Raw genomic sequence first — 24,508 nt, forward strand, 5'->3', positions numbered from 1 at the left:
TTGTCCCCTGATGATGAAATGTAAACACAGTTTTCATTTTAGGTGGCATGTTAGGCCTCAGGGCTAACTACAACTACTAAAAGACAATGTAAACATTTACATCGACATCATACTTTTTAAATCACTAACGTCCTCTTACAAAGTCTGAATTTCCCCTAACTGACAGACCAGAAGTAAAGGAGCTGGCTTATATTTTAATGCAAGTTGTAAGTGATGCTCCGTGCATAGTGTCCATAGTTTCATACCAAAAGACATGCTGTGATTAGATCTGGTGATTAGGAAAAAGTGGCATTAACTCACAGCATATGGTAATCCCCGATATCCATGATTCTGTGCGCTCCCACAGCTGTGGTTGTAGTTTTTCTCATTCACGGCAGGGCTTGCTTCAACTGACTCAGGGCTGAAAAAGAAATTAATTTAAAAACATTACTTAAATAAATCTAAAAGTAAAATGTTATGCATGAAACAGTTCGATATACTAACACCATCACAAGTATCATGAGATATTATTTTCCCAGCTATTTTATGAAGAGACATCGATCGGCACTAGATGGCACCAAAATGCTGAAGTTTGTCTCTTGGCCTGGGAAAGTGCAATTTAGGAAATGAAATGTGGGCCGCCATTATATTATGCAACTCTATTTGCCCTTTAGCTGAGGTCTGGCTAGACACTAAATAATCTCATCTTTTTTACCTTCTTCTCCAAAGCATCAGAAAACTTACATGCCAAAACAATCAAACTGACAAAAAGCATTTGTCGCATAATGTTGTAAACTTCAACAGAGACAGTGTACAGTATTTTCCTTTGAGCTTGAGTCAGTCCCCCTGGCTGATGTGTGGAGGAAACTGTAGGGGGCTGTGAACAGGGGTGTGTGTGAGAGAGGTCAACCGGATTCCACATAACTCATAAGCAGGGTTACCTACAGAGAGGTGCCAAGTGTTCTTATTAAGGTGGCTGTCTGTTGACATTTACTGAAACACTACTCAAACAGCTAGGGCTAGATGTGATGTTATAAAAACCAGTTTAGCTTTCCTATACAGAGTGGGCTGGAAGACAATTAATCGTTATCACAAAAAAACAATTACTGGGATAATAATCAGGCTGCTGGGGGTAGCCCTCTGGACAAAAGGTATAAATTATTAAAAGATAACTGACGCCTTTATTAGTATGACCGTTTTATTCACTTTGGCACAAAATGTAGTGAGAAACTGCATCCAGTGTTGCTTTTCAACCTGTCATATATCATTTGGATAATTTTATACCAAATAACGACTATGCAAAAGAAAACAAAGCTAAAATAAAAGTGTGGATTTCGCTGTCCATACTGAAAAAGGCCACAAATGTCTATAATGTTAAAGTGGCCTTGATGGGGAGGACAAAATGCTTTTGAGTTCATGTTTAGCCAGCCTGACTGAAGCATTACATACTGTATTTCCTTTATTTCTGTGTGGGTAGATTTAGTCTTTGGTGGACTGTACTTCCAATCTCTTTGGATCTCTCCAGGTGACTTTGTGGAGAACACAGAAAACTGCTGACAGGATATTGAAAGGAAGGAAGCATATTCATCACATCCCAACATGTTAGAGTTGTAAAGAAATACAGTATGAACGTATAAAAGAGGTGAGCAACGTTGCATCACCATAAGGTGTTAACCATAAGAGCTATTCTCACGGATGATTGGGCTAACCATCAATTTGTCACACCTGCACTGGCAGGTGTATTTTAACTGTCAGAGAGTTTTAATCAATTTGCGTTAAATTTGGCACATTGGTTAGGGTTATAAGTAGAACCTGGGAAAATTAATTTTAACATCACAGCGTAGGCTCAAAGTTTTAGCTTAATGCTAACGCATGGGACAGAAAATACATACACATACATAGACAACAGAAATACTCTTTTAAATTAATTTGTACTTAAGTTAAAACTTAATATGTAAACTTTTCAACAATGTAGCATATTTATTACATAACATTGAATGCAGAGTGGGTGAAGTATCTCACGAGTGACACTTGATGCTCTGTTTATTAAGCAATTTTACTGAATCCACAAATGTCAGCATGTATCTTGGAGAGAGGAAAAAGTTGGAGCAGGTCGAACACTGAAATCCTATGTAAACTTTCTTCGAGATGAGGGGCACAACTGTTTGAATCCCAACCAGTGGGCAGTGATTGAATACTTACTCTGATCCAGCAGCCATATCGGAGTAAGACGTTTCAGGTGTGGTGACTCCCAGCGCAATTACTATGCTCATGACGTCCAGCACAGCGGCGCGTGGGAGGGGGGGACAAGGGGAAGGAGGGGGAGGGGGAGGGGAGGGACAGGATGGGACGGGGGGGAAACTGAGCGGTGAGAAGAGGAATCACAGGGTCCAGACTACCGCAACAGACCACTCCAGAGGTGGGGCGCCACCGAGCCGTAGCCCACGGCTCACGGTCATGGGGACCTGAGGAGAAAGTGCAACAGATGGACTGAGTGGCCAGGAATTCTACAAACACACAGACAAAATTGCCTGCAACATTACTCAGGATGTAACATGATAGGAAAGCAAATTGAAAAATTGTGGAAAAATAAGCCTTAGAGCCTAAGTGTCCATACTGTGCTTTTCATGTTTTCCCTTTCCTTTAATGTGACACTAGTTTCTGGATGAACTATTTCACTAAGGCCAAAGCCTGTACGAGTCATTCACCACAGAATTCACAGGTCCTGAAAATGCTGAAATACCTTGTTTACATTCCTGGCTTTTTCCACGAAGTGTCTACGTGACAAAGTAGCATGGAACATGGCTACCGTGGCTACAGCAGATCAGAGAGCCTCTGAGTCGGGGTGATCAGTCAGCCAGTGATTTATAAACTGCTGTGTATCTGCAGTATAGCCACACGTACATTACCTTGGATCATAGACAATTTTAAGCAGAGATATCAACTTGCACAGTTTAACCCAATAACATTTTCTGACATATACTGATCTAGCATGTACCATACCAGTGACTAGTAAAGGACACTGTATGGAATGCAGCTGTTACCTTCATGCTATAACACGTCTGAACAAACTCAACCCTTCCTGTCCTTTGTTGTTTGGTAAAAAAACTGAACAGCTTTTACACTGTCAATCCTGTCCAAGTACTGCAGCACACGAACAATGTTCGAACAATAAAACATAAATACATGATTATCAGAGCAATGCCATTGTCATGAAATTGTTAAACCAAGTGCAGCAAGTAAATATTTCAAATCAAATCAAACTAGTAGTCACCAGTCAGTAAGGCTCGGGGTCTTACTTCGAAATGAGCGCACTCATCACTGACAAATGTACGTATCATTGACAGGGCTTCTTTATCGGAGGTCATCTACACCACAAAGGTCATCAAGACCACATAACCCTAACACCACACAAGGAATCCACAAGTATACGCCAAACGAAGGACCATAGTTGCTGACTCATGTTAACAATGAAGGCTTTCATGAGGGAGGCAGCAAACAGCTTTCCTTTGCCTGCATCTAAGGTAATAACTCAATATGAACACAGTGCAGTAGGTCTGTCTGTCATCCACACAGACGCTTCCAGAATGAAGGGAGGGAGGGGGGGAGGCTATTCAGAAGCAGAAAAACAACCAGGGACTTTACAGTTCTACTTACAGTCTCCAATCAGGATGCACCGATACAGAGAGCCAGCAGGAGGCGCTTACCTCCCAGACCCATGGAGGGGTGAGTCATCCAACATGAGGCCCAGCCCTCCTGTCATGTGACCACCCTCTGCTGAAACACTGACCCACACTCCTCTGCTCAGTCTTCTCCCAGCTACCTAGTCAGAAGGGGAAAAGGCCCTCATATTCTCCGTTCACACAAGAGGAAAGGACTTGGCTGAATGACAGGTAATCCTGAGCGAACACATGCAACTATGTTACCCAACAAACACCATTCTGATTATAATGACCACAATACCAACCAATAAAAGCTAAGCCTCTAAAATGCAACCATAATATAAAACATAGGGCAGTTCACTAATAGAGAGGTATCCAAATTGACAGCAACAGGATTCATGACATTTCTTTAGAGATCCCCTAGTTACAGCAGCAACTGCTACCCCTTGCTAAATTTGTGGCACCAAGGCAACCACAGCCAGGCTGGGGACTTCCAATAATGTCAAGGTCAGTTCAACCATGCTCACTGTCAAACAGAGAATGTCAGCCCCATCCAGCTGGATACACATGGCTAAGTAGCAACAAGAAATGTCACGTTACATTTTGGTTCCAAAAGCAGAACATTCTAGTGCAAGTGAAATGGCCTCAGTATGAAGCAACCAGCACCAGTGAACATAGGTTTGTAACATATATAGACATGATGACATGGCCTGGATGCCATGCTACCCCATTCAGAGCATTTTCAAAAACCACTAGTTGTTTATTTTCCCTGTGGATGATTGCTTCTTCACAAAAACAGGCACCTAGCTCCTACCTAAGGCTAACACACAAAGCGAGTCACTATTTGGGCCTCTTCCAAAAGAGCCAGACGGTGAACTAGGGAGGTAAATTCCATACAAAGAAGGAAAGCCTTTCTTTACCTCCTCCTCCCCCACCACCTCCCGCCCTTCCTTGTTCGTTCCTCTGGCCATGAATACCGACTCAAATTACCAGCAGGCTCAACAAAGTCTTTTCACTTCCACCAGAACAGAGGCCATTTTGGGGACAAGTCCAAGGGGGAGGGACATTCAGACAAAATGAACAGCAAGAGACTTGCATAACTCTTCCCTTCAACCGCTTCTTCGTCTTGTTTTTTTTGTTATTAAAACATTAATGTTCCAACATTGTATGTATTGTGATTTGCTGCTGACCTAAAATATCTAAACATATCCCAGGGGTAATATAGCAATCACATTTTATAAAGAGGAGGACAAAACAATAAGCATATGCACAACAGTTCAAAGGCATAAACACTCGGAAAGCCACACCTCGTCTGAATGAAGCTCAGCCCAAAATGGTTTTGTCAGGAACAAAAATAGACACATCATGCATATGTAGACATAGAGGCTAGAGAAAGTATAGCCCTTCACCAGTAACTCAACATTACATTTACAGCACTGAATCATTGTGGATGTATGTAGGACAACATGAAAACGCTCATCTACAAATTACTGCCATGCAACAATTAAAAACAAAACATAGCGCTAAAAATGACCACAGAACAAAATGTGCAGTGCCCCTATAATAAATTTCCTCTGATGTGAATGTCACAATAAAAGATTTGCTGGTGAGACCACATATTAAATTACAGTTATGCAACCAAATGTATGATGGGTCACAACAATTGTGATTATTAATGATGAATATCTCATTTCAATTCACTGCACTCCTTGTAATACCACATAAAGTAGTACTTCACCATCTTGAATTGGTGCAATTTTCAAATTGCAAAAGCTGATTTGGGTTTTTGTTTTTTTTTTCATTAGCTACAGCTTGTTGCCCTAACATGATCCAAGAGGCAAAGGCTATGGCTTGAAGGTTAAGTCTGCAAGAAGCCAATTTATCATTAGCTAATTAAGGTCTGTGAATTAGCTTAACATCAGAATTAAACACTCAATTCTGCTTTGTTGCTTAGACCTTCAGTGAGTTTTTCCCTGGGTTCACTTTGCTTCATTTTTAGACACATATCTGCCACAATATCTTTATTTTAATCTTAAAAATTCAACAGGGACCTCTAAAATGTTGGGGCCGTGGAGTCCAATTCAGTCATTTGTAAGATTTCACATAATAAAACACAACACAACCTAGAGTAACTATGAGTAGTATCTTTAACGCTATGTGCAATTCAACTGAACAGCAGAACAGATTGTTTTTGTCCTAGAGACAGGTGAGTCCAAACCCAGTCTGAAAGGCTGGGATGAATACATACATGCGACCATCTGGCTTCTAGCAATTTAGCTCAACAGCCGCGCAATGGTACAGACTGAAAGAACAAAGACATATGTAGGGATAAATGCACTCAGTCACTCTTTTTTCACTTAAATCTCTAAGGGAAGTTAAAAACTTCAAAGCGAGAAAACGACAACTGGAAAAATGCCTACAGCAGTTTGTTATTCAGTAACTTTCATCATTGGCTCAATGACCTCACTGGAAATCTGAAAGCTACGATAGGGCACCTTACCTTTGGTCCACACACTCCCTTCTGTTACATTCACCTATAAGAAAAGGTCAATTTCTGAGGGTTAGGGTTAGGCCTTATCCACACAGAAACAGAGAGAGATGGGAATATGGAGAGAGACAGGACTATGACATTATCTTTTTCCCAAAGTAACGTATTGATTGTATACACGCTGCAGACGATCACAGTAACTGTTACACAGAAAGGTAAAAACCATGTACATTTTCTGAATTTAGTGTTAAATAAAAGCTCATTTATAGTCTTAATCTGAGTGACACTAGACTTCTGTACCTTAATTGTAGACACTCAGACATTCAAAGAGCAGGCAGAAAAAAGCAAGTGAACAACTGGATTTACCAACTGGTTATTCAAGTGTTACCTGGTATTGCTAGCTTTTCTAGACTTATGCTGTGTTTCCATCATGATACGATTCGGTTTGGTGCAGTACAGTACAGTTCTGCTCAAGTACAAACAGATATTTTCAAACAACGACACTCATTTTTGCTTTGTGAACGGGTGAGAAAATCCCTTCATTGATTAGTCACAAATCAGGTGACCCCTTCCAAAAAGAAAGAAAATGCTATCAGGATTAACTACTAGTGGTGAATGCAATATGGATAAACTACAGGTGTTGCTGACCTTGTTCTCTCATCTAGCAGCTGTTGTATTATTAATGTCTGTATTTTATAAAGCCACCTACAACTGCCAACCTGCACAGGAGAAAATTTATTATTTAAGCCATCTGTGTCAATTCCTGTGGGTATGTGTGGGTAGGTGCCTAGTGTACAGTATGTGAGTGGTCATGAAACATGCAATTTAGGGACAGAGATTAGATAGTAAAATCTTTATGGACAATGGCCTAAGGAAGGTAAAAGCTCTTCATACAGAAATATTTAGAAATATCTAGTTGGATATTCCATAATGACATTTTAGTAAGACAATTTAGAATATGGTGGGTCACCACATTCTAGGTTATTACTGGGAAACACTGGTCATCCAAGATCTGGTATGTTTCATATCAGCAGATGCTATTTGACCAAAAACTCAAAATGTTTGAGAGTTTTTAAATCTTTGAGTAACACTATGTCATATTACATTACACAAAGTCAAAAACACTCTTGAAATAAAGGGGACAATAACACATCATTTTGTGCCACATTGTTCAGTGAGCATTCTTTATTTCGTAGGCAGATAATGTTTGTTTCCTCTCTCAGCTTAAGTCATCTCTCAGACTTGGTTGTGTCCCTTAACACCTCCCTTCTGTCCACTCGCTCAATTCAACACAGCATTACAAATGTGACACAATTTCAGCCAATCACTGACTGGCTGCTTACATATTATCCAATCAAATCCCTTGATAGATGCCCTATGGGCCATTCGGTGGTGTAAAAACTGACTATATCATGTAGAGGATTATTAAGTGGATTTTGACAACATTTTCAGTTACTATGGTTCGTCACAAAACACAAAGACAAAAAGAATGTGCATGCAATACATAGAGTATGCATGTTCAAAACATTGTATGCGTACAAAACATACTTGTACATGCTCAATACGGTAGCACAAAATAATACCACATGAAAGACAGGCAAAAATAATAATGGGTTTGGGACTGCACAAAAAGATCATGATAAATCATGTGAGATGCATCCTTGCACAATAAAAGAAAAAATACCACATCACCAGTGTCTACCAACCAAGAGAAACACTGACAGATCAGATCAGCATTTGATCTCATAGTTGGGAATACATACTCATAACGTAATTCACAGCCACAAAGCGCTTACATATACAAGCAAAAGCATACAATATTTGCTATTCAGAAAAGTCACCTAAATATGAGCATAGTTTGCATGTGTGCTTTAATCAGCCAATTGTTTCAAACACATTGAATACAATGGGCATCTAACTAGTAGAATTAAGTGCATCAATTAATGCCAAACATGCTGGTCTACTCAAGATGTCTATCCCGCATAAAGCTTATAGGACACTGCTAGCAGGACATGACCACAAACACAGAATTTGGGTTTGAACAGCATGTCCATGCTCACACAGTGTCCACCTGTGCTTCACCAAACCCCCACAACACATCCAGTCCAGTGAGATTACACCAGCCCCCACAGTCTGCCCCCGCACACATGCTTGCTGTACAAGGCAGGATATGAATATATCTGCTGTTCCCCGGCACTACGCAGGTTGAGCTGTACTCTCTGAGCTACAGCAGGAGGAAACTGGAGATAAAGTAGAGGCAGATCAATCGGGCCTGGCTTTAAGACAAATGGGATATGTGGCCAGGGAGAACACAAAGCCCATTGTAGATCTTATTTCACAGGCACCCAAACACATTTACAATATCACGAGAATAGCAAACAGACTTCATACTAAACATTTGGCCACTGTATACTAAGCTCCTTCATATGTACCCACATACGGCTGAAAAAAAGGCTGCAAGTGTGATCGTACGTTTATTAAAAAGGTTACTTGAATATCTACATTAAGTTGACAACACATTATAATGTGATTCACAATTAAGGCCGTCATGGTATTTATTGTTTTCTTACTGTACAAACTTATAAATCTACTGAGATCTCTGCAAAAATCACTGTGCAGTTAATAGAAGATGCACCGAGTTTCCCTGACATGCTGTTACATGGCCAGTGAGGTAACACTCCTCAGTCGAGGCTGAGCCCAATCAAATAATAAAGTTAAAAATAAAAATAACAAAGAAAATGGTACAGAGACACATCAGACATTTCAGCTTCACCAGCTGATCTGACAGCTGACTGCACTATTCACTAACAATGCCATCAGGTGCCACCAGCATAGCAAAAAAGCTGACAACAATATATGCGGCAAATAACCAAAAAACGATCTCTTAAAGGCAGGGTAAGGTGTCCGGAACAGTTTGATCCCAAACATGCCATGAAAAAAGCTACAATAATAATGAGATTTGGAGGCACCACGCAGGAAGAAAACCCCACACTATGCTATTGCGACAGCACTTCCATCATTTTTGTTCACCTTGTGATAACTCTCTTAACCAGGCTAAACTAACACACTACTTGAAACAGCATTTAGCTGCTTGGGACAAGCCATTTCAAAACAAAACAAAACACTTTCAAAACATAAAAACATGATTCTCAAATCGGTATGGCTGTTGCACAGCTAACACTCCTGGAGCAAGCTGTGATCAAACTAAGGCAGAAATATAAACAACAAAGCTTAGCCTAAACAGGCTGGAGACGTGAGGATAAACAAATGTGAGGAAATGATGCAAACATCTAGTACCACAGCAACAAATATACATACAATTCCAACAGTGATGGGGCTGTTGTCATGCTGAGTGGTTGAGCGTTATGGGAGCGCAATATGGCCCACCATTAACACAACAATGTCCAGCTGCCTGAATGGACCCAGACCAGACCTGGGATGAGAAATACACAATGGAGAACAAAGGCCAAAAGGGTGTGAAAAAAGGAGTGGGGGAGAGAGCAGTTGACAGCGAGTCCAGGCAGCATGACACAAAATCAATCATCGTTTTCAGGACAAACAAGCCGGCCACTGTCTGTTTGAGGCTCAGTAACCAAGAGGAGAAAAAGAATGGTCGAAGCAAAATACTGCTGCCTGTTTGGGTTTGACTACCTCTTCCTAACATGCCCCCATTTCCATTTTACCTGTGAAGCAATCTGACAGCACACTTCTTCTGTGAAGTGAATCCAACACTTTTCTGACTGGAGAAATGTTAGGAGGAAACTAATCTACAGAGGTACTAAAATCAAAGGCTACTCCCTATAGCCACGTCTGTTACCAAATGTGGAGAAGGGTGTTTTCCAAGTAGTAGATCTGACTGAGGTAGTAATTTCAAAAAGCCATCTTGTTGTTAAGTAAGCATAACATAAAGCAGAGACATTCTCTGTCACCATGTGATCTCACTGCATGACAAATGCATTTACATTTCTTCTTTTTGCTGACAAGTCTCATCCAGAGCAATACAAGGGCTTACCCTGGGCTTCACCTTGCAACATTTACAGCACAGCACATATTTACAACTAGCAAACATACAATTGGAAGATATCACAAAAAAACCTCTGAGAGTGGGTGGCCATTTTAAGCTGACCTCCCTGATTACTTAAAGTTAGTGAAATTAACATGACAACTTAAGGAAAGACTAATTATTAAAAAAAAGGTGTGTGATAGGGAGGAGGGGTTTGAGGGAACAACTGCTTATACTTCACATTCAAACAGCTAAGAGGCAGTGCTCTATTTTAAGACATAACCTGTTCTAAAGCATGAGAGAATGGCCACGGATAAAACCTGTTTACATAAAACAAAAACTCCCACCTCTTCCCAACAGGAACCATTTGCTCAAGGTGACAAAGCAAGGTGCTTGTGAACAGGAAGAACCTGGCACCAGACATTCATTTCCCCTTTTGTTTTTAGCACTAGTGCTGTACATTCCAAAACAAGGCAGCTGTTGATTGGTGTGGAGGGGGGTTGACTTTGTTGAAAAGACTGTCTTAGTTGTTTTTCTTCTGTGCCGTGTCTTATTTGCCCTCTCCTTATACCTGACAACACCCTTAGAGCAAATGTGCCTGTAGATTTCGCAATGTTGTTTTCATCCTAAATTGATCTCCTGTTTGAAATTTTATCATGGTTATTATTCTGCATATGTGCATGAGAAAATTACAGATACAACAATGGGAAAGGAAAATAAAGGTTAATGTGATGAAGCCTAAAATGGCTACCTGCAGTTGAGAAGGTGCAGAGAGAGAAACTCAGAATACACATGAGCTGGGGTTCTGTGAAACACTGCCATATATTACAAAAGAGAGGGGAGGGGGACAGACAGTAGAAGAGGGAAATGAAGGACAAAATGAAGGGGTGCATTGAAACAAGAACAGAAGAGAGAGAGAGAGAGAGAACGAGAGAGGGAGGGAGAGAGATATGATTACGTAGATTGCCTGCCTCACCCCCTTTTGGCCTTGTTTTTTCCCCCTGGCCACCTCCTCCTCCTTCATTATTCTCCCAAGAAGCATTGCTTCTCAGCATAAAACAGAATTACCCAGCACAGCCCTCTGCAACACCACTCCCCCTGTGCCAAGAAAATGATGCGCCCCATTGGAGCAACTCCTGAGCTCCTGCACCAATAGGAATACACCAATGAAGCAGGCGTCAGAGCAACTTGTTTTTAACCCCATTGTGCAAGATTGGAGACACATAACACACAGCAGCTGCAGATGAGAAGCTTCCCAGGGAAAAGAGAAGCTATATCTAGTGATATAAATGATGATAGGCAGAAAGCATTTCAAATCAGTCTCTTATAAAACTGAAGAAATCAAGACAGCAAACTACATGATCTACATTAAACATTTTCATTTGTATCAATTTGTTGATTGTAACAATCTCCATCTATATGAATTGAATCTTTCTGCTTCCATACAGGTGTAAATCCACAACACTGGCTTTGCACAACACACATTGAACCATATTAACATATCAATAGCTACACCTGCCCTCTGTGTAATGTTAGAGTATCATCAGCATGCAAATGAAAAGCTAAAAGGACAGGGCTTTCTCCCTCCTATTCCTATTCCTCACAGCAACGCCCTCTGCCCCTCTCTCAGCTCCAAGTGCCGGCACTGAAACAGAATCCTGTCTTCTTCTTCTTCTGGAAATGGGCCAACAGCCAGCTTCCCTCCCTCCAGTACAAGCACACGCATGAACATCGGTTACAATTTTGTATGCAACTGTGATCCAAGGTAGAACTGTGCAAGTAATCAAAATTATTTTTCGAAATTTTAACAAAATGTAGGATTCCTTTGGATGTTGTCAAACCCAAATCCAGATTCCTCAGACAGTACTCAACCATTCAAATCAAGTTTCTTTAAGGGTATCACCAAACAAACAGTTACATTTTTTGGATTGTAAGTACTCTGTGAATGTGAGAGACAGACTATTTCCTTAGTAAACAGAAAACTGGGCAAGGCTAACCTTGCATGTCTGCACATTCCTCAGATCTCCAATGTTTCAGAGGCCCATAATGGGAGACAAGGGTCCACATCTTACATGAGAGCGGGCGCGCGCGCGCGCACACACACACACACACACACACAAACGATAGTCCATACCTACTGTTAAAACACAAAATCACTTACACATGTATTTCTCTCAAACATATTCTGAAGCTGCTTGAGGCCCACAAAACCAACATGGCTGCCAGACAGTTCATGACAGAGCAGCAACAAGCTGCCAAGTAAAACATTACTTTCCTGGATGGCAGGTTAGGGTAAAGTAGAGTCTTATTACTCTTTGCATTTCTTCTTATTTGGCTGCGCACATTTTTCTCTGTTAGTGAGCACAATGTTTGCTCAAGATAACAAGAAGGGTCAGGTCAAGGGGAGTGCTGGAGGGGCTCATGTTTCCAATGGTTCTGAGTGGCCAGGTTTGCATGCTGCAGCCCACACAGTCTATTAAAAGATGTGAAACATATTCAGAGAATGTCAGTCACAACCAGGGAAAACAGGTCTCAGCACACCGCAGTCTAGCTTCCAACAGGCTTCAAGATCAAACTGAATACTAGGCACTGGTTGAACACCTTTAATCTTGTATACTCGTTAAGCAAAGCTGACTATTCAAAGCAATACATACATTTTTCAAACAAATTTGGCTGAAAAACAATCATTTAAGATGTACAATATGTGGGTGACAGAGAATTACATTTTTAATCAGTTATGGTTTTTGACTGTGAAGGAAGAAACATGTGGCTTTTGTACGACCAGCTGAATTTACATAAGTCTTCCACAAATACAACTGCAAAAACAAGTCACACAAGCTGCTTATGAAATGACTGAACACACACTAGAGCCGAATAAGGTCTCCTCACAGCTCCAGTCTGCGCTGTACAGCTGAGGGGAGCTTGGCCACACAAGCGACGGACATGGGTAGCCATTGTGCTCGGTTCCCGCGGGTCCAACAATACATTTAAAACCAGAAAAAAACACAACACGACGACCACTCGTCAGTTGTGGATGTCGCAAAGTCAGTCATGTTGTTTCTTTCTGCCAAACACCACCATCCACACTAGGAAAATGAAAAGTCATGGCTTGATGGAGATACCCGATTACGATCCCAGAAATCAACAGTGAGACCGTGGGTGAAAACGGAGCATTTTCTCATAATCATATATCAAACAGCGCAACTGTGCATTATAGCTGCAACAGCTACTGTGTCTCTAACTTGGTCGAAACTTGTGGTTGTAACACTGTGGATCAACGAGGCTCGTCGCATTTGCTCATACGTTGAAATAAAAAATGGAGGCTAAAAAAGGAAACAAGAGCTCCCCTTCAAAATACCACCCATTTCTCTTAACCGCCACCGAGGCTGGGGGTTGGAAGGTGGGGGAGGTGAAGTACAGCAAGTCACTACCCAACAGATCAGGCCCACATGCAGGAAAGAAAAAAAATAACAAGCACTAACAGAAAACACAACCGAGCTTTCAGAGCGATTTACACGCCCGATCTAAGTTAGGAATGTTGCCAAAGACAAATGTATTTACATGGTGTGGCCAAACACAGTCATGACACCATTATTGCTTATTATGAAGCCGACTATTTGTGCTGAAATCACCAGGATTTAAGAGATGAGCCTTGGAGATAAGTTTCCAGGCAGTGTACAGAATGAAGCTTTCACACCATCGCGTGTAATCGGCAGGCACTGATTCGAAATGAGGACACAATCGGATAGAAAACATCTAAAAAGTTAGCTACTTGGCTAGTTTAGCATTTGTTGCCTATGGCTTTGCCTATGGTTAACGTGCACCAACACGGCAGCTGGTTGCTTAGCTAACATGAGTCAACAATAATGATCAAATTGCAACCAGTATGATGACTATATTTCAAAGCAATTTACATTTTTCGTTAACACACTGCAACATCCAACATCATGCTACTGTACAATAAAGTACAATACAACAAATCGTTACTTGTTCCAAACAAATAAGAAGGTCTTTCATTATACGTGGTTTGTTTTAACTTCCGAGTCTATTATACTTTCAATGTTACCGGACCATAACTATGCAACGTATGCGAATGAACTCCCTAATGTGCTGCTGAATGTGTTAAGGCTGTGTCATGTCAGGGTATGGTGAGCCTCTGCGGAAACACATTATCGAAACTTGCTAAACGCACCTAGAATTTATTTATTGATGCTTCCACACGACACCCATTTGTAGTTAGCTGTCTTTGGGGTGGATTCAGTTCCCCTAATTCACAATAAGGTTATAACGATAGACAGTTTTACCTGTGGCATGAAAACTGGAGTGAATATTTTAAATAAAGGCACCCCGAGTGGACTAAACGTTTTATGAGCCACAGCTCTTAAAAACTTGTGGAATGATGTTGGGATCTCTGGGAACATGGTGGCTTGAAATATCGTTAGCAGAAATGTATCTAGTAGTGAGTTGGATTCACAGACCAACAGGATAGCTATCGAAAACAACACGAGGAGCTGACCAAAAACCATGGAAGGTCCGTCCAGAGCAACCCTGCGAGGCAGACCACCGACATGGGAACCTCGCTGGCCAACCAAGCCAGCCACTCCAAAGTGAAAAGTCTAGGGGCAACCAAGTTCCTTCAAATCAACTTAGGGGTACGCAAAGTGGTTAGCTATCTAAGTTGGTTAGCTTCATTGCTATGTCTGGTTAACTGGAAACATGGTTGGTTATGTTCTGCCTATTATATTTTGGTTGCTGCCTCAATTTAACGATGGTGATATTACTAATATCCAACATTAAAGGTACTCACCTAAAGAGGCATTCCAAACGTGTACAAACGACGTGAATTCATGTAGGGTAGGAAGTCATTAGAGCATCCCAACATGAAATCCAACCAGACCAGTAGGCCTGTGTATAGGCCTCGGACTCTCCTGTATCCTTTGCCCTTAAAAGTAGCTCCCTCTCCAGGGGTAGGAAACAAACTTCTTAATGTCTCCCACGCACAAACGTAAAGTTAAATCCCCAGTCCTGTTCAGGTGCAGTGCATCCATTGAATGTCTATGACATATCCCCGGTGGATAAATCAATTTATTTTCGTATATAGCATATATGCAATCGCTATTTATTATAGGGTATATGCTGCTCTATGTGATACAGGGCTCTGATTCTGTCTTGGGTCCTCACATTCGCAGAGGCGCCCATCCCCCTCCTCACCGGCATCAACCGCGGGTTCCACTGAAACTGACACACAACCATGCTACGGGGTTTCCCGGGCGACCGTGCAGGGGCTCTCTCTTTGGGCGGTCCTTGCTGTGGAAACCCGCCTCTCACCAACGATTGGACAACGACATGTCAATCTTTGTCGACACCAGAAATACACGTAAGTCATTGGCGCACTTTAGCTTCGACCACTTTTTTTTTTTTTTTTGCGTGAACTACGTAACAAGGGGCGGTCGCTGCTTTGAGGAGGGGTGCGAACCAGCAGTGCCATTATTATGTGCGTGTACTTGGGCGCTGGTGGCACTAAAGAAGGCGAGCCACAGAGAGAGTGGCTGGATTTGGGAAATAATCTGATACCATACAGTGGATCTGTACCTTCACAGTTTCGGGAAATGATCGTTATTAAATTCAAATTGGATTAATTTGAAGTCGTTAGTGGAATTATTGTTTTTTCATTTGAGGGTTACATTCAACTGCCTACTGTGGAAGGAGCTTTCATACGAATACATAGTGAGAAGCGTTAGCTACATGGGGTGTCTGGGGCCCAGTTCCAGGGACACATAGACAGGGTTAGCCCACTGGGTCAGCCCCACCTACCGGTATGTCAGATGAATGGAGTTTGAGGTGTTGCTCTGCTAATATCTGGCAAGAGCTGGCCAGGGAAATTGACCACGGCATCCACTCTTTACTGGTCCCTCCTTCTTGTTTCCACATTTCAAACAAAAATAATGACCGACAAACCGACAGATTCTCTTATCAAGAGCGACTGGGCAAAGCTCACATTTCGTGGGAGCATTAGCGGCGACAATGAACGCAACCTTGCTGCGACATCATTGACAGCGCACACAGAACGTTCAAGCAGCCATTTGTTTCTTGTGGAAAAGTGGTACTTATGTTGACTTGACGCACAAACTGAGTGTACATCCCTCCAAAAGATATTAGGAAGTAATATACAGTTTTGACAAAAAATAATTACAGAAATACAATAATTTAGGAAGCAGCAGTCGCAGTGAGACGATTGGTCTCCTGTCATATCACGAGATCTGAAGGGAGACCTGTGATTGGCTGTGGCGATAAATGCTGACGTCATTTGTTGCAGAGGTCTGACGAGCTGAGATTAGGTAACAGCATAAATATATATATATATATGTGTGTGTATATGTATATATGTATATATATATGTGTATATATATATGTATGTATATAATGCGGCTGCAGGGCTTACTTAGATAGTGAAAGTGCAGCTGAGCTTCAGTAGAAAGCATGCTTACTGAACATACATTAACGCATTAGCTTTAGAGAAGTGGAAGAACAGGTCCAGTAAAGCAGTGACACGACATCACGACAGGTTTATTTCCGGTTAGCAGCACGAATGTTGCCATAAAGTAGACTCCAATTGTAGACAAGACGACCAGAGCGCAGAACTGAAATAATGTACGGAAATAGAGTTATGTCCACCATTATAAACGATGTAATGTTAAGACTTTGTACTGTGAATGGAGTCAAAACCCCGTCGTTAATATTTAACACATATGAGTAAAATGACATGTTTTAACTAGCTAAAACATAGTGTAGTGTGTTAGAACCCAGTATCCCGTAACTTCTCTACAATATCGTCTTGATTGTTGCCTCTCAATTGTTACTGCGGTGAAACAGCAGTGTCATACCCCTACAGTCCAAACCAAGCTCTGCAACATGGCAGTGTTTGACCCTCCCCCACACTGAACTGAATGTCAACAGTGGTGAAAAATAAACACGACTACACACTGATTACTTCATCTTGAGGAATTTAAATTTCCTCCATCATTAAAAGCACACCCACGGCAGAGTGCCGGAGGAGGTGGCAAAGTGTGGACATTGAGTAATTTTAAAAAGAACATGTAATTAGAAGAGCACTTCATATTGTTTACATGTGGATAAATGTGGGGTAAAATCAGCTAGGGGAAATGTTAGTGACTCTCAGCTCTCTTCAATTCTCACCTTACAACCTGTTGTTTCCTCTACATCAGTCAATTGCCAACAAGAGGAAAGAAAGGAATCGGGGCCTGAAATGTAAAATTCTTCAACCTCAAACATCGAGCAGACAACTTAACCAAGGGACATGTTTCTTCTGCCGGCCTCCTCCCTCATTTCAGTGGGATACTGCAGTCCTTTAGTCTAATGTATCTCATTATATTACTGTAGATATACAACGTTTAAACAGAGAGGCAAAAAATAAAGGGGTTATGCCCCATCTCGGTACTGTGCCCGTGGACAGGTTAGAAAAACTGACATTACTGAATTCCAATGGTCTGTGGTTAAATACATTCCATGTTGCATACATGGCACAACCAAGACCTCAGTAACAAATCAAATGTTCCACTGCAAACTGTATGACTCCTGGGAGTAGCAGCTCATCTCCACAAATATGTGTTAATGACAAGAGAAGACACAACAGATCAGGCATTCTTAGTGTATTCAGATTATAAGTGTGCAAGACTATATTCACCAAGTCTGTAACAGCTGTAATACACACAATGATTTGCATTATATCTAGCAAAATTGTTATTTTAACTTACCCACCACAGACAGCCAGAGTGCATAAAGTTAGGCCCAGCTCAGACTACATGACATTTTAACATTCCACCATCAAATTCTACCAATAGAAATTATAATTCAGGATTTTTGCACAAAGGGGGTAAAAACAAACAAAAAACACAACAAAATCCAGTTAATGTGCACACCACACATACAGTAAATGAGTTTGACAGATGTATATAAAATATATATAGCCATTAACAATTACAAGTAATGTGATCGAGTCTACAGGAGAGGATTCTTGGGGAGAATAGTTGCATGTCCACATCAAATCATTGACTTGTTGAAAATGAGGGTTTATGTTGTCAGTAATTTGCGTTGCCTTCACTTGGGCATTATGAATACAACTGGTAAATATTACATCAGCTATGGGTTTCATTACAATTCCAGCAGTGTACAGTACATGGGCCCTGAGTACTGTAACACTAGTTAACCAACAAATGTATTTGTCTTTGCTATATCTGAAACCAGAATTTAGACTACATATGTGAGAAATGTACAATATTATAATAAGACTGTAAGTGGGCAGACTGTTAAGAAATTAAGAAAAGAGAAAGTAAAAAAAAAAGAAAAAAAAAAAAAGAACTGTCTTCAACTTCCTTTAAGAAAAAACAGACTCTCTCCCTCTCAGAGGCTGACTTAGCAGCTCAAAGAATGAAAGTGAAACATATGTTTGTTTTCTGGTGCTGGGGTATGTCTTGTTTTGCCTCGCCCTTTTTTAATGGTTGCTAAACTCTTGCGTATGCCAAGACGCTCCCCCCGTTGCTGGAAAATTCTGTCCTCTGTTGGCTACTTTGTGGCACTGCAGAGACATGCGTCCCCACTGTAGCATCGAACCTCTCAGAGTAGCTTCAGGCTCCCAGTGACATTGTTCACCATCTCCTCCTCACCGATGATGGCCAGGACAGTGCGGGACCCAGCCTCCACCTGCAAAAAAATGACAGGCTATTTTTGTGCTGAGGCCATGGGCAATAAGTACACAGTAACATCTAATTTTATATACATGATAACTTTGAAAATGGCTAGTGACCCTCTCACCTGGGTAAGCCCCGCATCTTGGACCAGGTAAGTGGGCAGGCTGAGGCTCATCGCCAGGGCCTGCAGCTCAAGTAGGTGGGCCACGTTGGTACCTTGGACCACCACCTTCTTGGCTCTGTGTCAACGTGCACATTTTTCATTAATGTAGATTCAAATGAATGTCCATATCCAACAATACAATAAATGCCAGTAAAACATATATACTATAGACACTCAAAGAAAAAACCTTCTCCCTTTCTTGGGGTTGCCACAGTGAATAATCCGTATATTTGATTTGGCAGAGATTGTTAGGCTGGATGCCCTTCCTGAAACAACCCTCCCATTTATACAGGCTTGGGATCAGTAGTTCATTACATTCATCAGAATGAAGAAAAAATGTGATTTTGGTCAATTGATAGTGGTGTCAGATGGACTGGTCTGAGTATTTTTGCTTAATGTTTACTAAATGTGAAGCAGCTGCCTCTGACCATATCTCGCATCCTCCGGTTTCTTCAAAATAATTTTCTAACAGGCACTGCACTCAGGATTCCTGCTCTTCCTTCACATGTGTAGCCAGCTATGAGCTCCACAAGATCTGGATTTGGGTAATTATTTCCCTCTCAGGCTGACATTTTGCTTTGTGTTTATGAGTTTGACAGCACCGAGGAGCAACTGAGTGTCAGACTGTGTCCAATACATTGATCAGTGTGCGGTGACAGTAGTTTGCAAGTTCAGTATATAGAACTAGCCTGTGAGCGTCCCCTACTGAAAAATCCCGATACGGCACAGTATCAACATTATTTCCATCCAGGTTTATTATCCAGCCATCGACGCACTGTCACTCTTGTATGTAAACTTGCCACTTAAAAAGTGTGAACTGCCTGGAGTGACTGGAGCATTTTATTAATTGTATTTGTATGCTGTCATATCACCATATAACCACTACAAAACAATCAGGATTTTCTCTCTCGATCTAAACAGTGAAGTAACTTTTACATTTAATATAATTATGTGTGTATGTTTGCATGTATTATATTTGTGCTTCTAATGAAACAAACATATACCTACACCTTATTCTTGTTTACAGACAAAAACCCATAAAATTGTGGCACTGAAGGTCACACCTTAATTTTGTTAAATAAATAAAGTGACAGGTCACACCCTTGCACCTTACTGAACATCAGGATGGCAATGCAGACACCATTCAGAAAATGTAAACTGTTTTTTACACAAGAAAGAAAAGAATGCATGTCTTTCCTGTACACTTGCAAACTTACCCACTATGGTCCCACTTCCAGGCCATTTCCCTCCAGCTGTTCTTCTCCTGCAGAACTTGGTACAAACCGACAGCAGCGTGGCCGACCTGGGCTGCAACCTGCACACATCAAAACAAAACATATCAGCCAAACTGAACATGTCTCATATGTTCGAATTAAGTTACACACTTAATTTGACAAAGGCAAGTACACTCCAAACAATGTTTATATTGTTAAAATGACATTTCAATGAAAATGATATTAAGATGGTAACTCTTATCTTTTTTTTTTTTTTTTTTATTAAATTTAAGTGAAGCTAAAACCTTAGGAGTTATTCATCTGAATTGCACTATTGTTAAATATGACAAAAACACTTTTTAAAAGATGGATGGTACATCTGAAAGTAGTGCATATCATTGTCAACAATGACACCACTAAATTTACCTTCCCAATGCCCATGGCAAGGTCCATGTTGACCACAAACACCATCTTGAACATGAGGTCATCATCTCCCTCCTCCTGTGGGTCACAGTGGACAAAAAGATACACTGAGATTTGGATTTGGACAAACTCCATGAGGTCTAATGTACCAATGTGTACCTGTGGGGACTAAGGCTAGCTTATGGGCACCTCATTCTCCAGCTTGTTGAAGTAGTACATGGCCGCCTCTTCTGCAGACACGTTCCGGGTATGCAGGAGAGCCTGAATTCATGAAAATCAACACAAACAAAGCAATACATTAATATGTATTTACTTTTAGGATAAATCGGTGTGAATGAATTCTGGTTTCCATTCTCCATATAAGAAAGAAATCATGAAGATATGTTCAGTCCCACCTGTTTGGCTGCCTCTTCTGGGATGTCCAGCTCCCGAAGCTGCTGTAGATACACTGGGTTGACTTCCTGAGAGCCTGCGTCTAAGCCGGACTGCTCTGATGGCTCCATTCTTCACTGGAATAAAGAGGGGACAAAACATAAACCTTAAACACCATGTTCAGTTTTAACCCGCATCAAATAGGATTAAATGGAAACCATAAATAAAAAACACGAGCCTATCTGCCTGCCGTTATGCAGATGTATTCTTACAACTAAAAAAATACACATACAACTGAAGGATTTAGCTGTATTAGTGTATGATGGGTTTGACACAAATAATGTATGCGTGTGAGTAATGTTCTTTTTTTAAAATCATATTCAACTGTATAATTTCGTAAATAAAGGTAACACACTTGATGTGACTATTGCAAGACTTTATAACATTTAATCGCCAAGTTACCTGTTATCTGTGATATTGTTTACGTCACTTACGCCATTCATGTGTATGGGGGTTTGTCATTATAGAAGATATCTCTAATTCCAGTTTCAGATATATACAACATCATTATGACTAGTCACAATTCAAGTTCGAGATATGTACAAATTCAAGCTATCTAAAAGGATATGTAGATATCTTCATTTGAGCATAATTAAAGACTTCTTGAACATGCATTTTGACTAGTCATAATGACGTTGTAGACATCTGAAACTGGAATTAGAGATTTGTCATGACAAACCCCGTACACACGAATGGCACAAGCGAAGTCATTTTGACTAGTAAAAACTGAATTGCAGATACCTGAAACTGTACTTTAGACTAGTCAGAATGACGTCACATATATCCACAACACAACAGTCACAATTAAATAACGAATAGTCCAAATTACATCTCAGATATCTGCAACGGTAATTCCATACAGTCAAACTCGGCAGTTACATGTTAAGAAGGCTTGTCTTGGTATGGTGACAGCTGCTAGCTAGCGCAACAATCTACGTACAGCTGTAAACAATGCGGCTAACGCTAGCAGAGCTAGCTTACATTTAAACCGCTGCTAATACCAAGTCATGATAATGTGCATATACTGTAACAAGATGTTGTGCGTTAACGCTAACCTAGAGTCGGTATAAACGACCTAAATGCCACCTAAATGTGGGCTAACGTTAGCATTAGCCGTCGCAGCTAGCCGCACTAGCTTGAGCCCAGCATGTCGCCCACACTGAGCTGATTTATTATGGTTGTAATATAAAGCCACACACATACGTGACTCAGCTTACCCGTTATGTGCAGCTAGGTCAGAATAAACAGCGACGGCTTCTCCGTGGTTTGAGGATGGAGAATGTGGAGTTACATTCAGTGGAATCACGCTGTGAAGCGTCAGCGTTTACTCCATTTAGCAGCGACTGGGCTCGGTTAGTTGGTTCGGTTAGTCGGTTGTTGCGGGCTGTTCGGTGATATTACTGCTGTACTGATGATATGCGCGCGCACGTGAGGGTGAAAATGGACCGTTGTTTTTTTTTATTTTTACAGTCGCATGATGTGTTTATTATATTTGGGGGTGGGGGGGTTGTTTTGTTTTTTTAAACTCGTTATTTATTTATCTAATCTCTAGGGGGCACCACGGCGAATTATACGCATAACTTAATTTGCAGAGATTTTTGGGCCGGATGCTCTTCCTGACACAACACTGAACCATTTATCCGGGCTAGGGACTGGGCTTGGGAGCTGGTGTAGTGCCGAAAATAGACTGCTTGTCGAAAAACGAGTGCCCCCGACGGGAACGCGCATCAGTTCAGAGTGAGCGTAGGTCTACTCGTAGATATAATATACGGGTCAGCTGGCAGGCGCAACACCGAGAGAAATGCTTTTTTTTACTGTGCAATAGTAATGTCCTGTAGCTCAAGTGAAGAGGCTACGGGAAAAGATGTTTCCATAATGAAGGCTAGTTGTCAACGGGATTAGATCCAGGATGTGGTCGCATACACGTCCCTACATACATGTTCATACTACACAAGCTTCATTGTTTATTCTGATTAAATTCCAATGCGATATTTGATGGTTCTATAAGTACTACAAGTGTTCTTGAATCTGACAACACCCATAAAGGCAAAAAGAAGGCAAAACATTCTATAAGTAACCATTGTCATAGACATTAATCTGATTACATTCTTAAGTGACACAAATCTGATTCAAAACTCTGAATTTTTCTCACAGTTTAAAGAGAAATCCTCTCAGCACCACATTTGTCTCTGTCCTAATTCTCCTTCATTTCTTTCCTTGACCTTGTGATGTTTCCCACTAAGGGCAAGAAGTGTTTAGGAAACAAGATTAATTTTTTTGCCCTTTGACTTCAGCAGCTGTGCGAACAGTTCGTTGTTAGGAGCCTTTGGAATCATTCAGTGGTGGAGATAAGATCTGTGAAAACAGCCCCAGGTACACAGACTCTGTGGAGCTCACTGATTAAAACCAGTTACTTGCTTCTTGAAACATCTCAGTGTTGACCTCAGGCTTTAGAAATGTGCTCTAACCAGATGATGTGACCCTGGCTTTATGTAATCTAGCACAATTTAAAAACAACTTGGCTGTAATTGTTACAATTGCCTTCAAATAGGCTTGTGTTTCTAAGATAAGGCCATTTAATCTCTGACAAGTCTGAGGTCACATGTTGTGACATTTTCAAAATGACAGGGTTATAAAAGGTTGTGTTTTGGTAGATAGTAAATTAATATATTATAATTTTAGTAGTCTAGACTTGGGAATTGTTTCATTTGTCCTTTTAAGTTTCTCAGACTGCTATTCCCTCCGTCTTCATTCTATGCATTATTATAATGTTATCTGGCAATATTGTTCTTAAAAAAAATGTGTGAAATTAAGTGACATTTATTGGTGAAATTGCATGTTGCAGCTGATGTAGCCTTCAGTTCTAAACCTAAAGACGACCGAAGACTTTACAATTTGAAAGCCAAGCAGGTCACATTCAGGACTCCCCATGTTAACACAAATTCATGAGTTCCGTTTGAAGGCCCCACAAGATTTTGAAAAAAAATGGTTGAATTTGGAGTAAAAATGTCTTTTGCAACAAACTCATTATGATGTTTTTAATATCCTGTGAGATAATGAGATTATTGTGGTTTCAGGGCTGAAAAGTTTCAGAACCCCTGCTTTAGTACAGCGGTTTCCAAATTCCCTCACATTTGAACACACTAGGTCTGCAATGATTATTAATCAATTACTTCATTTTATTCAGTATTTTGTAATAATTTAAACACGTTTTCTAATTTTTCAGCTTCTTCAATGTGAATATTTCCTGGAAACGCTGCTCCATTTTACAAAGAAATCATCAAAACGGAATCATTTTGGTTTGTGGACAAAACAAGACATCATCATTTCCACTTTTTCCACACATTTTATGGACCAAACAAGTACTCGATTAGCTGTGAGTTGCAGCTCCAGTACATCGATATTCTGAGAGAACTGAGAAAGTCAAACCAACAAG

At 40.8% G+C, this 24,508-nt stretch overlaps 2 protein-coding genes across 5 annotated transcripts in view; both read right to left on the reverse strand.

Moving 5' to 3' along the window:
• Positions 1 to 15,377, reverse strand: part of setd5 (SET domain containing 5) — a 28,876-nt gene extending 13,499 nt beyond the window's left edge. For 3 of the 4 annotated variants that reach the window (XM_058630908.1, XM_058630909.1, XM_058630905.1), the window contains exons 1-3: positions 14,940 to 15,376; positions 2,182 to 2,444; positions 301 to 400 (exon numbers count right to left, since the gene is read on the reverse strand). In XM_058630908.1, coding sequence (XP_058486891.1) covers positions 301 to 400; positions 2,182 to 2,252 — 171 coding nt within the window. In that variant the 5' untranslated portion in view covers positions 2,253 to 2,444; positions 14,940 to 15,376. Of the gene's footprint in view, positions 1 to 300; positions 401 to 2,181; positions 2,445 to 14,939 lie in introns of all 4 variants that reach the window. The other variant, XM_058630906.1, reaches the window with a different exon arrangement.
• Positions 15,378 to 17,787: 2,410 nt separating this feature from the next.
• Positions 17,788 to 22,490, reverse strand: si:dkey-19e4.5 (UBA_like_SF and PTH2 domain-containing protein). Its single transcript, XM_058630499.1, has 7 exons — positions 22,290 to 22,490; positions 21,036 to 21,149; positions 20,830 to 20,901; positions 20,644 to 20,718; positions 20,221 to 20,318; positions 18,965 to 19,079; positions 17,788 to 18,853 (listed from the first exon to the last, which is right to left on the reverse strand). The coding sequence occupies exons 2-7, from the start codon at positions 21,141 to 21,143 to the stop codon at positions 18,767 to 18,769; spliced, it is 555 nt and encodes a 184-aa protein (XP_058486482.1). The 5' UTR covers positions 21,144 to 21,149; positions 22,290 to 22,490; the 3' UTR covers positions 17,788 to 18,766.
• Between the last annotated feature and the right edge of the window lie 2,018 nt (positions 22,491 to 24,508).

This window comes from Solea solea, chromosome 6, assembly GCF_958295425.1.
Source record: "Solea solea chromosome 6, fSolSol10.1, whole genome shotgun sequence".
NCBI lineage: Eukaryota > Metazoa > Chordata > Actinopteri > Pleuronectiformes > Soleidae > Solea > Solea solea.

What these genes read in the sequence shown, in the direction of transcription:
- si:dkey-19e4.5 (XM_058630499.1), bottom strand. Translation starts at nt 21,143, where the DNA reads ATGGAGCCATCAGAGCAGTCCGGCTTAGACGCAGGCTCTCAGGAAGTC. An exon ending in TTGCCATGGGCATTGGGAAG is followed by an intron (nt 20,319 to 20,643) that starts GTAAATTTAGTG and finishes TGATGTGTGCAG; the next exon opens with GTTGCAGCCCAGGTCGGCCA. An exon ending in TGGAAGTGGGACCATAGTGG is followed by an intron (nt 19,080 to 20,220) that starts GTAAGTTTGCAA and finishes ACGTTGACACAG; the next exon opens with AGCCAAGAAGGTGGTGGTCC.